This window comes from Panulirus ornatus, chromosome 67 (assembly GCF_036320965.1).
Source record: "Panulirus ornatus isolate Po-2019 chromosome 67, ASM3632096v1, whole genome shotgun sequence".
In the NCBI taxonomy this organism is placed as follows: Eukaryota; Metazoa; Arthropoda; class Malacostraca; order Decapoda; family Palinuridae; genus Panulirus; species Panulirus ornatus.
Genome location: NC_092290.1, coordinates 13470712 through 13489255, shown reverse-complemented (window position 1 = coordinate 13489255; position 18544 = coordinate 13470712). Strand labels below are relative to the sequence as shown.

Sequence of the window (18544 nt, the reverse complement as noted above, 5' to 3'; positions counted from 1 at the left end):
CCAAATAAACTCCAAGATATCTAAAATGCTTCACTTCCTCTAGTTTTTCTCCATTCAAACTTACCTCCCAGTTGACTTGAACCTCAGCCCTACTAACCTTGCTCTTATTCACATTTACTCTCTACTTTCTTCTTTCACACACTTTACCAAACTCAGTCACCAGCTTCTGCAGTTTCTCACACGAATCAGCCACCAGCGTTATATCATCAGGGAAAAACAACTGACTCACTTCCCAACCTCTCTCATCCACAACAGACTGTATACTTGCCCCTTTTTTCAAACTCTTGTATTCACCTCCCTAACAACCCCATCCATAAATAAATTAAATAACCATGGAGACATCACACACCCCTGCCACAAACCTACATTCACTGCTAACCAGTCACTTTCCTCTCTTCCTACACGTACAAATGCCTTACATCCTCGATAAAAACTTTTCAATGCTTCTAACAACTTCCCTCCCACGCGATATATTCTTAATACCTTCCACACAGCATCTCTATCAACTCTATCATATGCCTTCTCCAGATCCATAAATGCTACATACAAATCCATTTGCTTTTCTAAGTATTTCTCACATACATTCTTCAAAGGAAACATTTGATCCACACATCCTCTACCACTTCTGAAACCACACTGCTCTTCCCCAATCTGATGCTCTGTACATGCCTTCACCCTCTCAATCAATTCCTTCCCATATAATTTCCCAAGAATACTCAACAAACTTATTTCCTCTGTAGTTTGAGCACTCACCTTTGTCCCCTTTGCCTTTGTACAATGGCACTATGCAAGCATTCCGCCAATCCTAAGGCACCTCACCATGAATCATACTTACATTAAATAACCTTACCAACCAGTCAACAATACAGTCACCCCCTTTTTTAATAAATCACACTGCAATACCACCCAAACCCGCTGCCTTGCCGGCTTTCATCTTCCGCAAAGCTTTTACTACCTCTTCTCTGTTTACCAAAGTATATATATATATATATATATATATATATATATATATATATATATATATATATATATATATATATATATATATATATATATATATATATATATATATATATATATATATATTTATATATAAATATATATATATATATATATATATATATATATATATATATATATATATATATATATATATATATATATATATATATATACATAAATATTATCCCTGGGGATAAGGGAGAAAGAATGATTCCCATGTATTCCCTGCGTGTCGTAGAAGGCGACTAAAAGGGAGCGGGGGGCTGGAAATCCTCCCGTTTTTTTTTTTTTTTTTTTAATTTTCCAAAACGAGGAACAGATAAGGTGGCCAGGTGAGGATATTCCCTCAAAGGCCCAATCCTCTGTTGTTAATGCTACCTCGCTAACGCGGGAAATGGCGAATAGTATGAGAAAAAAAAAAAAAAAAAAAAATATATATATATATATATATATATATATATATATATATATATATATATATATATATATATATATATATATATGAATATATGTATATATATATATATATATATATATATATATATATATATATATATATATATATATATATATATATATATATATATATATATATATATATATATCTTTCTTTTCTTTTAAACTATTAGCCATTTCCCGCGCTAGCGAGGTAGCGTTAAGAACAGAGGACTGGGCCTTTTTTGGAATATCTTCACCTGGCCCCTCTGTTCCTTCTTTTGGAAAATTAAAAAAAAACGATAGGGGAGGATTTCCAGCCCCCCGCTCCCTCCCCTTTTAGTCGCCTTCTACGACACGCAGGGAATACGTGGGAAGTATTCTTAATCCCCTATCCCCAGGGATAATATATATATATATATATATATATATATATATATATATATATATATATATATATATATATATATATATATATATATATATCCCTGGCGATAGGGGAGAAAGAATACTTCCCACGTATTCCCTGCGTGTCGTAGAAGGCGACTAAAAGGGGAGGGAGCGGGAGGCTGGAAATCTTCCCCTCTCGTTTTTTTTTTTTTTTTTTTTTAATTTTCCAAAAAAAGGAACAGAGAAGGGGGCCAGGTGAGGATATTCCCTCCAAGGCCCAGTCCTCTGTTCTTAACGCTACCTCGCTAAAGCGGGAAATGGCGAATAGTTTGAAAGAAAAGAAAAAGATATATATATATATATATATATATATATATATATATATATATATATATATATATATATATATTACTTACCTTAAAGCTAGTATGCAATCAATCGTGCAATTCCTATGAGATGTGAACTGTGGACAGACTACCTCATCCTGGATTCGAACCTAGGTGCATCGATCGTAAGTGGCCCGTGAAATCGTACGCAACACTAACCGCTACACTGGATTTCATTTTGTCAACAATTTCCATGAGACACAAAGCATTTCAAACCTCTGGCTCACACGTCTGGTGAATACTAACCAGCCACACATAATAAACGAAGACATATCAGACCGGAACAACATGAGAGTCGAGTCCTGTTTATCTTTTTTTTCATATACAAGTCCCAAACGTAGTTGTCAGGCATATTGCCCCCCTGCTCCCTGCGGGGAGAGATGAGACTCATTGCTCCGTCTCCTCGGGGGTTTGAGGGTGGGGAGAAGATGGTGAGACATATTGTTCCGTCTGTCTCTACTGGGGCGTGGAATATATTCTTCCCTTCTCCCCGGCCAGGCTGGGTAATATATTGCTCTGTCTACCCTGTGCGTGTAGGGAGAAAATTGTACGAACATACTCATACATATCATATATACACACATATATTCACATTTTTATTATATCATAAACCCAGTACCCTTTCTCCAGGGTATTCCTGGTCTTTAAGGCTGCTCTACAATCAGCAGCAGGGAAAGGATGGACTCTTTTGGATTGAGTATATATACATATACGATAACAATTTGATATGAATCCCTCGACCAATAATGTTTGACTAACTGTCTATGACTTCTACGAATAATATGTCACATTCTGATCTCAGGGAATTAAGGGCAAGTAGCGAAGATAAAGAATACGAGATAATTGAACTATCCGTAGCAGTAACTTCTACAAACTCGAATGGCGCTTGTGAAAACTTGTGGAGGCTTAAGAAAAAGGAGAAAATTGTGTGGTGGAAAGAGGGTGGTGAGAGCGAACGAAATTGGAAAAGAGGCTTGTGTGAGAAGATACCAGGAGAGATTAGGTGTAGAATGGCAAAAGATGAGTGTAAATGAAGCTCGGTGAGTTCGTCAGAATTGGGAGGTATTTAGGGAAGTTGTGGTAGCATGTTCGAGAGAGGCAATGGCACACAGAAGGTAAGATGTGGGCGGTTAGGAAAGATAGTGAGTGGTGGGATGAGGAAGTTAAATTGTTTTTATAAATGAGAAAAGACAGTTATATCGGCGTCACATGCAGGGAAGGAGATGTTTAAGAGAAAGCAGCAGAAGGGAATAAGGAAGGTGATAATTGGGATGAGAGAGTATAGGCAAAGTTCAGGAAGAATAAGGAAATGTTTTGGAAGGAGGATAGTAGTGGGGGAGAACAAGAGAGCAAATGGCAGTGCCAATGAAGGGAACAAATGGGGAACTGGTAACGGGTAAGGCGGAGGCGGAGATGGAGTGGGTATTTTGAGGGATTTTTGAATGTGTCTGTCAAATGATGAGGTGAAAGATGTGGCGTGTTTGGGTTAGGGTGAAATGCGAAGTGAAAGCATCATAAAAAGTGGCTTGGTTAAAAAGAGGGACGTGGTGAAAGCCTTGCGTAAGATGAAGTGTGGCAAGGTGGCTGGAGTGGATGGTATTGCAGTTGATTTCCTTAAGGAAGGAGGTGACTTTTTTGCTGATTGGTGAAGTTAGGATTTTCAGTGTATGTATGGATCATGGTGAGGCGCCTGAGGATTAGCGGAACGCATGTATAGTGCTACTGTATGAAGGCAAAGAGGACACAAATAAACGTTCGAATTATAGAGGTATACGTTTGTTGAGTATGTGGTATGGGTGAGTGGTAACTGAGAGGGTGGGTGGCATGCACAGAGCATCAGACTGGGGAGGAAAATGTGGCTTTAGGAGTAGCAGAGAATATGTGGATCAGGTGTTTCCTCTGAAGTTTCTTTGTGAGAAACAGCAGTTTTTTTTCTTATGTGGAATTTATGGATCTAGAGAAAACGTATGAGAGAGCTGACAGAAACGCTTTGTGGCGAGTGTTACGAATAAATGGCGAGGGAGGAAAGTTCCTTGAGACAGAGAAGAATATCTATCAAAAGGGTGAGGCTTGTGTGGGAGAACGAATGGAGGAGAGTAAATTACTCCAGTTAGAAGTGCGTCTGGGGCAGGGACATACGATGTCACGATGGCGGTTTGATTTCTTTATGAATGAGGCAGCGAAGGAGGGGAATGCAAGTAAGAGAGAGAGAGAGAGAGAGAGAGAGAGAGAGAGAGAGAGAGAGAGAGAGAGAGAGAGAGAGAGAGAGAGAGAGAGAGACGGGAGGGAGGCCTGCGGTTTACTGAGAAGTGGGGAAGTGGCAAGGGTCCTCCTGGGAGGCAAGTCTGTTCCTCTTTATTGATGACACATATCTGGTGGCAGATTCGAGTGACATTCCAGACTGGGTTCTGAACGTGTGTGAGAGGAAGAAGGCGAAAGTTGATGTGAAGGAACGCAAGGTTATCAGAGAGAGAGAGAGAGAGAGAGAGAGAGAGAGAGAGAGAGAGAGAGAGAGAGAGAGAGAGAGAGAGAGAGAGAGAGTCGATCGCAGCGTCAATTCACCCCTCGAAGTGTACAATGAACAATGCTCAGCTTAGCGTAGCCACTTTCACCTTCCCTTACACTATCAAGTAAGAACAATGTTGCATAACCTCCCCCCCAACATTACACCGCCGAGGAGGACATACACATAAGAAGCACCAAAAGAAAATGGAAAAATAATATGTTTTCAGAATACTTCTCCAAACACCACACAGAACCTATATCTTACGATTATATAGATACCGTAAACTCTACCATATCAAGACTTACTTTCCCATGTACCCCCACACCGCCCCTTCCTCGCTAACCACTCAACAAAAATAAAGGAAGATCGTTATGTACGTACTGCCAAGGTACGGGTAGTGCAAGTATGTTAAGATGTTCATGTTACACGGAATGACAGGTTAGTACGTGATAAGGTACAAGTAATTACATATTACATTGGCATGTGGTCAGGAACAAGGAATCACATATTAGTATGTAGTCATGCACAAGGAGTCATATATTAGTATGTAGTCAGGCACAAGGAGTCATATATTAGTATGTAGTCAAGCACAAGGAATCGCATAGTATGTAGTCAGGCACAAGGAGTCACATATTGGCATGTAGTCAGGCAAAAGGAATCACATATTAGTATGTAGTCAAGCACAAGGAGTCACATATTGGCATGTAGTCAGGCAAAAGGAATCACATATTAGTATGTAGTCAAGCACAAGGAGTCACATATTAGTATGTAGTCAGGCACAAGGAATCACATATTATATAGTCAGGCACAAGAAATCATATATTAGTATGTAGTCAGGCACAAGGAATCACATAGTATGTAGTCATGCACGAGGAATCACATATTAGTATGTAGTTAGGCACAAGGAATCACATAGTATGTAGTCATGCACAAGGAATCACATATTAGTATGTAGTTAGGCACAAGGAATCACGAGTTAGTATGTATTCAGGCAGAAGAAATCTCAAGTTAGTATGTAGTATAAGGAATCATACTATGCATGAATATATAGTTAGTAAAAAGAAATCACATATTAGTATGTAGTAAGGTACAAGGAATCATTGGCATATAGTCATGAATCATGCAATCATACATTATGTGTTCATAAGCACAGAATCATGCATGACTATATGGTCATGCACAAAGTATGTATTCATGCAATACTCATGCAAGAGTATATGCTTAGTCAGAAGGAATAATATATCAAATGTCTGCAAGCTCAAAGAATCATACGTCAGTAATTGTTCAAACACAGAGAATCATACATCACTATTTGTTCACTCACACAGAATCATACATCAACGAGTAGTCAGTGATAAAGGATTCTACATCAATATGTGTTCAAGCAAAAAGTATTTGACATCAATATGTGTTCAAACAAAGGATTATACATCCACATGTATTCAAGCACAGAGAATTATACATCAATGAACACAAAGAATCATACATCAATCAGCACAAAGAATCATACATCAATCAAAACAAAGAATCATACATTGATAATTGTTGAGCACAAAAAAATCACACATCAATATTTGTTAAACAGAAAGATTCATACATCAATATTTGTTCATCACAAAGAATGACACATTAGGACAAGCACACACACACATCATCATTCAATCGTAGCGTTTCCCACGGAAGGAGGAAGACATATAGACCTGGAACCTCTTCATCCAATCTTTCATGAAGGAGATATAAGAGGACTGAATCGGTCACTAACTCTGTTTGAAGATGGCTTCCAAGTAGCGGACGACCTGTTCCTGGATCTTGATGGCCTCGGCTTCATTCTTGGCCTCCATCAGCGAGAACATCTGAGCGCCGAGGTGAGGGAAGAGGTTGAAGCCCACATTGACAGCTGAGGTGAAGCCCAAGCCGATGGCTTCTTGGAGCGTCTGTGTGTAAGGACGTGTAGAAGAGGCAGTATGAATGAGATATTATGAGAGAATCTCTTTTTTGTATTTTTTTTTTTACACTCGTGCTGTCTCCGCCTCTTAACCTTCTATATGTATACCATGCCTTTACTCTTATGTGTGTGTGCACACATATATACACACATGCATACACACACCAGCCTAAGTCAGGTATCCCATTTATCGACCATGCCCCATAGAGGAGGATGAACACCTGGGCTGAGTGTAGGCTGACTGCCGCTCCCAGGTTTCAAACCCATCCATGCGGGGCCGACCCTGGGCTGGCCCCCTCTGACTCGTGTGTGTGTGTGTGTGTGTGTGTGTGTGTGTGTGCTCGCATAATCAAGTACAATTAAGAGAGGTTACTGATGTGTTACATAGTTGGGCTGACACTCAAAAACCTAAAGATCGAACACAGACACACACTCTAAACCTCCAACAACAACACGGCTCCTTTCCCAGAGAAATGTGAGACACTTATGACGAATGAATGTATGAGACTGAAGGAAAAGGAAGAATATTGGCATCAGAGACGACATCCTTATCATCCAAGGCCAACCAGCGAGTCCACGACTCCTTACAAAAGGGGCCGGTGATGACCGCCCTATCGGCCACACACTAGACCGAGGAGGAGGAAGAGAAGGCGGTATGGCCAAGTTTCTGAGATCAGACAGTGATGAGAGAGAGAGAGAGAGAGAGAGAGAGAGAGAGAGAGAGAGAGAGAGAGAGAGAGAGAGAGAGAGAGAGAGAGAGAGAGAGAGAGAGAGAGAGAGAGAGAGAGAGAGAGAGAGAGAGGAAAGATTGGGTAGCGCGAGTGAGGCTGGTTATCACTGGGTGACTTAACGGCAGCTCCAGAGCATCAAGGATAATTTGAAGATATGCGCTTCCCTGGGGGCGAAGGGCGTTCTCGAGCTGTAAACATAGTGATGACATAATGTCCTCTCTCTCTCTCTCTCTCTCTCTCTCTCTCTCTCTCTCTCTCTCTGGCTTTACGGGCAACGGAACGTGACACCATCATCCACCGCCTGTTTGAAGACACTTCGAGGTGCGTTGGCCAAGAGAGGGAGGTAGGGCAGGAGACGCCTACGGAAGATAAGGCGTTTCAGGGGCGTTGGACTCCGTGACGAAGAAAATAAAGCCCTCATCCATCCCATATTTTGTTACCATCTCGCTACCGTCTCCCACCGTCTCTCTCTACCGCTCGACTGTCTGTCCACTCTTCCCTTCCTGTCAACCGTCTCTCCCTACTCTTCCCAAACAACTACCTCTTCACTTCCCCCTGCTGATCGTCTCTCCTATCTCGCCCTAATAGCCATACCTCCACTTTCCCCTTACCCACCGTCTTTCATCTCTCTCCTCCCAGGTGTCTCTCTCCACTCACACCCTTTACCGACCGTCCGTCTCTCCCTCCCTCCTTCATCTCCTCCTTTCCCATTTCCATCCCACTGATCCTCACTGTCTCTACACCCCTCCCTCGTCTTCCTCCTCCTCCTCTTCCTCTTACACACACACACACACACACACACACACACACACACACACACACACACACACACACACACACACACACACACATACACACACACACCCTCCTCCCTCCCTCCTTAATGGGCCTCTCCTACGGGTCGACCTATGATGGATTTTCGATGAAGATCTCAAGAATGGCCGGCAGCCACGCCAGAGGCGAAACAGCCTTTTATTGACCATAGAAAGAGGCCTTTTTTATTTTCAAGTATTTCACAACTATTGGTGGTAGTCTGCCGGGGGCTGGCAGAGAGAAGCTACCATCTTTTGCCTTCTCTTGCCGCGGGCGAACCGTGCAACCATTATTACACGAGACGAGTGTGCAGCCTGAGTGGTTTCCAGTAAGGATGATGAAGACAATATAGCCTAATATATTAAGTGGCCAGTCCAGCCGTTGGTTTCTATCCACCTGTCTGCTTTGTTTGTGATGTCGTTTTCTGTTCTATCATAAATCCTCGATCTGTCTTTATAAATCCCTACGTATATATATATACTCTGTATATCTTCACAGAAAAAATCCTAATGAATCTTAATGAATCCTCTATATATCAATATTAATTCTCTAAATATATTTATGAATCCTCTACACGTCTTCATAAATCCTGTATATATATATATATATATATATATATATATATATATATATATATATATATATATATATATATATATATATATATATATATATATATATATATATATTATCCCTGGGGATAGGGGATTAAGAATACTTCCCACGTATTCCCTGCGTGTCGTAGAAGGCGACTAAAAGGGGAGGGAGCGGGGGGCTGGAAATCCTCCCCTCTCGTTTTTTTTTTTAATTTTCCAAGGGAAGGAACAGAGGGGGCCAGGTGAGGATATTCCAAAAAAGGCCCAGTCCTCTGTTCTTGGTGCTACCTCGCTAACGCGGGAAATGGCGAATGGTTTGAATGAATGAATGAATATATATATATATATATATATATATATATATATATATATATATATATATAATTCCTCTTAATATCTCCATGAATCCTCTATAAATCTCTATGAATCCTCTGTTATTCGTTAAGAGTCCTCCATATATCTTTATATATCCCCTCTCTCTCTATACATATATATATATCTATAAATCCTCTATATATCTCTATAAATCCTCTATATATCTCTATAAACCCTTTATATATCTTTATGAATCCTCTGTGTCTGGAACCCTTGTATCCAGACCCAATGTGGAATTACCAATTAGTAATTAAACCTTTGAATGACTCGAAAGAGAGAGAGAGAGAGAGAGAGAGAGAGAGAGAGAGAGAGAGAGAGAGACTAATGAACCCGTTTTGATGACTGAAAGGGCGCTGAAGAGAATATCAAAGGAGACATGCGAGTTCGTAATATATATATGTATATATATATATATATATATATATATATATATATATATATATATATATATATATATATATATATATATATATATATATATATATACAAACCTCCAACAGCCATGGTCGAACTCGGGAACCCTCTGCCATAGGCGAGAATGCTACCGCTAGGCTATGGGCCTGGCCTGGACCATAACCTAGCGGTAGCATTCCCTCCTGTGGCACAATGGTCCCGGGTTCGATCCTGGCTGTTAGAGGTTTGTATGTTCCATGAAGGTGCGAGTTCCTATGCACTTTGTTCGTATATATATATATATATATATATATATATATATATATATATATATATATATATATATATATATATATATATATATATATATATACTGTATCATATCATATCATGTTGGAAATGTAGATATATAAACATTCATGTGGACATATATCCACAAACACACACACGTATACACACACACACTTACACACACATACACACACACACACACACACACATGTATATATACATACACTTACACAAACACGTACACACACACACACACACAAACACAAACACACACACTCACACACACACAGGCCTCCGTGGTTTAGCGGTTTGTGTTGCTGACCACCGGTAAACACGGACTCTACCAAAGTCGAGTCAGCAAAGGTTCGAATCCTGGGCGCGGCAGTCGGCCCAAACCCAACCTAAGTGTGCGTAATTACCTATTTGTACTGTGAAGGAGGAGGTAGGTGGGGTGAGGGTGGGGGTTGAGGTTGCGCTCATGGTGCCCCCCTTCTCATGAACACGTAAAACATTCATTCATGTGTTCGTGTGTGTGTGTGTGTGTGTCTGTATAATCACAAATACAAGGAATGATGAGATATACAAGTAGTGATATATATATATATATATATATATATATATATATATATATATATATATATATATATATATATATATATATATATATATATATATATATATATACATATATATATATATATATATATATATATATATATATATATATATATATATATATATATATATATATATATATATATATATATATATATATATATATACATATATATATATATATATATATATATATATATATATATATATATATATATATATATATATATATATATATATATATATATATATATATATATAATGGGGATTAAGAATACTTCCCACGTATTCCCTGCGTGTCGTAGAAGGCGACTAAAAGGGGAGGGAGCGGGGGGCTGGAAATCCTCCCCTCTCGTTTTTTTTTAATTTTCCAAAAGAAGGAACAGAGGGGCCAGGTGGGGATATTCCAAAAAAGGCCCAGTCCTCTGTTCTTAACGCTACCTCGCTATCGCGGGAAATGGCGAATAGTTTAAAAGAAAGAAAGAATATATATATATATATATATATATATATATATATATATATATATATATATATATATATATATATATATATATATATATATATGTTGGAAAGGATCACAATTTTGCGTGTGATCAAGATATTCCTATGAGTCCACGGGGAAAATGAAACACGAAAAGTTCCCAAGTAAACTTTCGTGTAATAATCACATCATCAGGGGAGACACAAGAGAGAAATATAACAGTCAGCTGATATACATCGAAGAGACGATGCTAGGACGCCATTTGGTAAACGAGGAGAGGAGGGTTTGTCAAATGGCGTCCTAGCATCGTCTCTTCGTTGTATATCAACTGACTGTTACATTTCTCTCTTGTGTCTCCCCTCATGATGTGATTATTGCACGAAATTGCACTTGGGAACTTTTCGTGTTTCATTTTCCACTTAGACTCATGGAATATATATATATATATATATATATATATATATATATATATATATATATATATATATATATATATATATATATATATATATATATATATATATATATATATATATATATATATATATATATATATATATATATATATATATATATATATATATATATATATATATATATATATATATATATATATATATATATATTCTTTTTTTTCTTTCAAACCATTCGCCATTTCCCGCATTAGCGAGGTAGCGTTAAGAACAGAGGACTGGGCCTTTGAGGGAATACCCTCACCTGGCCCAATTCTCTGTTCCTTCTTTTGGAAATTTAAAAAAAAACCGAGAGGGGAGGATTTCCAGCCCCACGCTCCCTCCCCTTTTAGTCGCCTTCTACGACACGCAGGGAATACGTGGGAAGTACTCTTAATCCCCTATCCCCAGGGATAATATATATATATATATATATATATATATATATATATATATATATATATATATATATTTTTTTTTTTTTTTTGCTTTGTCGCTGTCTCCCGCGTTTGCGAGGTAGCGCAAGGAAACAGACGAAAGAAATGGCCCAACCCACCCCCATACACATGTATATACATACGTCCACACACGCAAATATACATACCTACACAGCTTTCCATGGTTTACCCCAGACGCTTCACATGCCTTGATTCAATCCACTGACATCACGTCAACCCCGGTATACCACATCGCTCCAATTCACTCTATTCCTTGCCCTCCTTTCACCCTCCTGCATGTTCAGGCCCCGATCACACAAAATCTTTTTCACTCCATACTTCCACCTCCAATTTGGTCTCCCTCTTCTCCTCGTTCCCTCCACCTCCGACACATATATCCTCTTGGACAATCTTTCCTCACTCATTCTCTCCATGTGCCCAAACCACTTCAAAATACCCTCTTCTGCTCTCTCAACCACGCTCTTTTTATTTCCACACATCTCTCTTACCCTTACGTTACTTACTCGATCAAACCACCTCACACCACACATTGTCCTCAAACATCTCATTTCCAGCACATCCATCCTCCTGCGCACAACTCTATCCATAGCCCACGCCTGGCAACCATACAACATTGTTGGAACCACTATTCCTTCAAACATACCCATTTTTGCTTTCCGAGATAATATTCTCGACTTCCACACATTCTTCAAGGCTCCCAGAATTTTCGCCCCCTCCCCCACCCTATGATCCACTTCCGCTTCCATGGTTCCATCCGCTGGCAGATCCACTCCCAGATATCTAAAACACTTCACTTCCTCCAGTTTTTCTCCATTCAAACTCACCTCCCAATTGACTTGACCCTCAACCCTACTGTACCTAATAACCTTGCTCTTATTCACATTTACCCTTAACTTTCTTCTTCCACACACTTTACCAAACTCAGTCACCAGCTTCTGCAGTTTCTCACATGAATCAGCCACCAGCGCTGTATCATCAGCGAACAACAACTGACTCACTTCCCAAGCTCTCTCATCCCCAACAGACTTCATACTTGCCCCTCTTTCCAAAACTCTTGCATTCACCTCCCTAACAACCCCATCCATAAACAAATTAAACAACCATGGAGACATCACACACCCCTGCCGCAAACCTACATTCACTGAGAACCAATCACTTTCCTCTCTTCCTACACGTACACATGCCTTACATCCTCGATAAAAAACTTTTCACTGCTTCTAACAACTTGCCTCGCACACCATATATTCTTAATACCTTGCACAGAGCATCTCTATCCACTCTATCATATGCCTTCTCCAGATCCATAAATGCTACATACAAATCCATTTGCTTTTCTAAGTATTTCTCACATACATTCTTCAAAGCAAACACCTGATCCACACATCCTCTACCACTTCTGAAACCACACTGCTCTTCCCCAATCTGATGCTCTGCACATGCCTTCACCCTCTCAATCAATACCCTCCCATATTATTTAACAGGAATACTCAAGAAACTTATACCTCTGTAATTTGAGCACTCACTCTTATCCCCTTTGCCTTTGTACAATGGCACTATGCACGCATTCCGCCAATCCTCAGGCACCTCACCATGAGTCATACATACATTAAATAACCTTACCAACCAGTCAACAATACAGTCACCCCCTTTTTTAATAAATTCCACTGCAATACCATCCAAACCTGCTGCCTTGCCAGCTTTCATCTTCCGCAAAGCTTTTACTACCTCTTCTCTGTTTACCAAATCATTTTCCCTAACCCTCTCACTTTGCACACCACCTCGACCAAAACACCTTATATCTGCCACTCTATCATCAAACACATTCAACAAACCCTCAAAATACTCACTCCATCTCCTTCTCACATCACCACTACTTGTTATCACCTCCCCATTTGCTCCCTTCACTGAAGTTCCCATTTGCTCCCTTGTCTTACGCACTTTATTTACCTCCTTCTAGAACATCTTTTTATTCTCCCTAAAGTTTAAGAGTAAATGTGAATAAGAGCAAGGTTATTAAGTACAGTAGGGTTGAGGGTCAAGTCAATTGGGAGGTGAGTTTGAATGGAGAAAAACTGGAGGAAGTGAAGTGTTTTAGATATCTGGGAGTGGATCTGGCAGCGGATGGAACCATGGAAGCGGAAGTGGATCATAGGGTGGGGGAGGGGGCGAAACTCCTGGGGGCCTTGAAGAATGTGTGGAAGTCGAGAACATTATCTCGGAAAGCAAAAATGGGTATGTTTGAAGGAATAGTGGTTCCAACAATGTTGTATGGTTGCGAGGCGTGGGCTATGGGGCCTGAACATGCAGGAGGGTGAAAGGAGGGCAAGGAATAGAGTGAATTGGAGCGATGTGGTATACCGGGGTTGACGTGCTGTCAGTGGATTGAAGCAAGGCATGTGAAGCGTCTGGGGTAAACCATGGAAAGCTGTGTAGGTATGTATATTTGCGTGTGTGGACGTATGTATATACATGTGTATGGGGGGGGGTTGGGCCATTTCTTTCGTCTGTTTCCTTGCGCTACCTCGCAAACGCGGGAGACAGCGACAAAGTATAATAAATATAAATAATAATATATATATATATATATATATATATATATATATATATATATATATATATATATATTTATATATATATATATATATATATATATATATATATATATATATATATATATATATATATATATATATATATATATTTATATATATATATATATATATATATATATATATATATATATATATATATATATATATATATATATATACATATATATATATTATTCTTTTTTTTATTTTGCTTTGTCGCTGTCTCCCGCGTTTACGAGGTAGCGCAAGGAAACAGACGAAAGAAATGGCCCAACCCACACCCATAAACAATGTATACACACACACACGTCCACACACGCAAATATACATACCTATACATCTCAATGTACACATATATATACATACACAGACTTCTTTCTTTCATACTATTCGCCATTTCCCGCATTAGCGAGGAAGCGTTGAGAACAGAGGACTGGGCCCTTGAGGGAATATCCTCACCTGGGCCCCTTCTCTGTTCCCTCTTTTGGAAAATTAAAAAAAAAAGTGAGAGGGGAGGATTTCCAGCCCCCCGCTCCCTCCCCTTTTAGTCGCCTTCTACGACACGCAGGGAATACGTGGGAAGTATTCTTTCTCCCCTATCCCCAGGGATACACAGACACATACATATATACCCATGCACACAATTCACACTGTCTGCCCCCATTCACTCCCATCGCCACCTCGCCACACATGGAATACCATCCACCTCGCCCCTCATGTGTGCGAGGTAGCACTAGGAAAAGACAAGAAAGGCCCCATTCGTTCACACTCAGTCTCTGGCTGCCACGCAATAATGCCCGAAACCACAGCTCCCTTTCCACATAAAGGCCCCACACAACTTTCCATGGTTTACTCTAGACGCTTCACAAGCCCTGATTCAATACACTGACAGCACGTCAACCCCGGTATACCACATCGATCCAATTCACTCTATTCCTTGCCCGCCTTTCACCCTCCTGTATGTTCAGGCCGAGATCACACAAAATGTTTTTCACTCCATCTTTCCACCTCCAATTTGGTCTCCCACTTCTCGTTCCCTCCACCTCCGACACATATATCCTCTTGGTCAATCTTTCCTCACTCATTCTCTCCATGTGCCCAAACCATTTCAAAACACCCTCTTCTGCTCTCTCAACCACGCTCTTTTTATTTCCACACATCTCTCTTACCCTTACATTACCTACTCGATCAAACCACCTCACACCACACATTGTCCTCAAACATCTCATTTCCAGCACATCCACCCTCCTGCGCACAACTCTATCCATAGCCCACGCCTCGCAACCATACAACATTGTTGGAACCACTATTCCTTCAAACATAGCCATTTTTGCTTTCCGAGATAATGTTCTCGACTTCCACACATTCTTCAAGGCTCCCAGGATTTTCGCCCGCTCCCCCACCCTATGATTCACTTCCGCTTCCATGGTTCAATCCGCTGCCAGATCCACTCCCAGATATCTAAAACACTTTACTTCCTCCAGTTTTTCTCCATTCAAACTAACCTCCCAATTGACTTGACCCTCAACCCTACTGTACCTAATAACCTTGCTCTTATTCACATTACTCTTAACTTTCTTCTTTCACACACTTTACCAAACTCAGTCACCAGCTTCTGCAGTTTCTCACATGAATCAGCCACCAGCGCTGTATCATCGGTGAACAACAACAACAAGAAGGAACAGAGAAGAGGGCCAGGTGAGGATATTCCCTCAAAGACCCAGTCCTCTGTTCTTAACGCTACCTCGCTATCGCGGGAAATGGCAAATAGTATGAAAGAAAGAATATATATATATATATATATATATATATATATATATATATATATATATATATATATATATATATATATATATATATATATATATATCATATAGATATATATAAATATACATATATATATATATATATATATATATATATATATATATATATATATATATATATATTTTTTTTTTTTTTTTTTTTTTTTTTTTTTTTTTCAAACTATTCGCCATTTCCCGCGTTAGCGAGGTAGCGTTAAGAACTGAGGACTGGGCCATTGAGGGAATATCCTCACCTGGCCCCCTTCTCTGTTCCTTCTTTTGGAAAATTAAAAAAAAATTGAGAGGGGAGGATTTCCAGCCCCCCGCTCCCTCCCCTTTTAGTCGCCTTCTACGACACGCAGGGAATACGTGGGAAGTATTCTTTCTCCCCTATCCCCAGGGATAATATATATATATATATATATATATATATATATATATATATATATATATATATATATATATATATATATATATATATATATATATATATATATATATATATATACATATATTCCTGGGGATAGGGAAGAAAGAATACTTCCCACGCATTCCTCACGCGTCGTTGAAGGCGACTATAGGGGACGGGAGCGGGGGGCTAGAAACCCTCCCCTCCTTATCTTTTAACTTTCTAAAAGGGGGGAAAAAAAGGAGACACGCGGGGAGTGCTCATCCACCTCGAAGTCTCAGACTGGGGTGTCAAAATGTGTGTGTATGTAAACCAAGATGAGAAAAAAGGAGAGATAGGCAGTATGTTTGAGGAAAGGAACCTGGATGTTTGGGCTCTGAGTGAAACGAAGCTCAAGGGTAAAGGGGCAGAGTGGTTTGGGAATAAAGTGGTTTGGGAATAAAGTCTTGGGAGTAAAGTCAGGGGTTAGTGAGAGGACGAGAGCAAGTGAAGGAGTAGCACTACTCTTCAAACAGGAGTGGTGGGAGTATGTGATAGAGTGTAAGAAAGTAAACTCTAGATTGATATGGGAAAAACTGAAAGTGAATGGAGAGAGATGGGTGATTATTGGTGCACATGCACCTGGGTATGAGAAGAAAGATCATGAGAGGCAAGTGTTTTGGGAGCAGCTGAGTGAGTGAGTAAGTAGTTTTGATGCACGAGACCGGGTTGCAGTGATGTGTGATTTGAATGCAAAGGTGAGTAATGTGGCAGTTGAGGGAATAATTGGTATACATGGGGTGTTCCCTGTTGTAAATGGAAATGGCGAAGAGCTTGCAGATTTATGTTCTGAAAAAGGACTGGTGATCGGGAATACCTCGTTTAAAAAGCGAGATATACATAAGTATGCGTATGTAAGTAGGAGAGACGGCCAGAGAGCGTTATTGGATTACGTGTTAATTGACAGGCGCACGAAAGAGAGACTTTTGGATGTTAATATGCTGAGAGGTGCAACTGGAGAGATGTCTGATCATTACCCTGTGGAGGCGAAGGTGAAGATTTGTAGAGGTTTTCAGAAAAGAAGAGAGAATGTTGGGGAGAAAAGAGTGGTGAGAGTAAGTGAGCTTGGGAAGGAGACTTGTGTGAGGAAGTACCAGGAGAGACTGAGTACAGAATGGAAAAAGGTGAGAGCAAATGCCTTAAGAGGAGTGGAGGAGGAATGGGATGTATTTAGGGAGGCAGTGATGGCTTGTACAAAAGATGCTTGTGGAATGAGAAGCGTGGGTGGTGGGCAGATTAGAAAGGGTAGTGAGTGCTGGGATGAAGAAGCAAAATTATTACTGAAAGAGAAGAAAGAGGCATTTTGACGATTTTTGCAAGGGAAATAATGCAAATGACTGGAAGATCTATAAAAGAAAGAGGCAGGAGGTCAAGAGAAAGGTGCAAGAGGTGAAAAAGAGGGCAAATGAGAGTTGGGTGAGAGAGTATCATTAAATTTTAGGGAAAATAAAAGATACTTTGGAAGGAGGTAAATAAAGTGCGTAAGACAAGGGAAGAAATGGGAATATCAGTGAAAGGAGCTAATGGGGAGGTGATAACAAATAGTAGTGATGTGAGAAGGAGATGGAATGAGTATTTTGAAGGTCTGTTGAATGTGTTTGATGATAGAGTGGCAGATGTAGGGTGTTTTGGTCGAGATGGTGTGCATATACACTTTATTCGTATTCATATACACTTTATTCGTATTCATATAACTCCGCGTTGTACAGTTAGGTTCGGTAAAACACCATCAGCTGGCTATGTGTTCTGTTCGGAGACAACCGATAGACCCCGTTGCTCACCATTGTGAGACGAAGGGTATTCGAGTACTTAGTATTTCGAATAGTTG

General features: G+C 39.7%; 1 protein-coding gene across 4 annotated transcripts in view; it reads right to left on the bottom strand.

The window, feature by feature from the left end:
* Positions 1 to 18544, bottom strand: part of LOC139747219 (N-acetylneuraminate lyase-like) — a 223768-nt gene that overhangs the window by 42070 nt on the left and 163154 nt on the right. For all 4 annotated transcript variants that reach the window (XM_071659252.1, XM_071659254.1, XM_071659253.1 and 1 more), the window contains one exon: positions 6482 to 6653. In XM_071659252.1, the coding sequence (XP_071515353.1) occupies positions 6482 to 6653 (172 nt within the window). The remainder of the gene's footprint in view (positions 1 to 6481; positions 6654 to 18544) is intronic.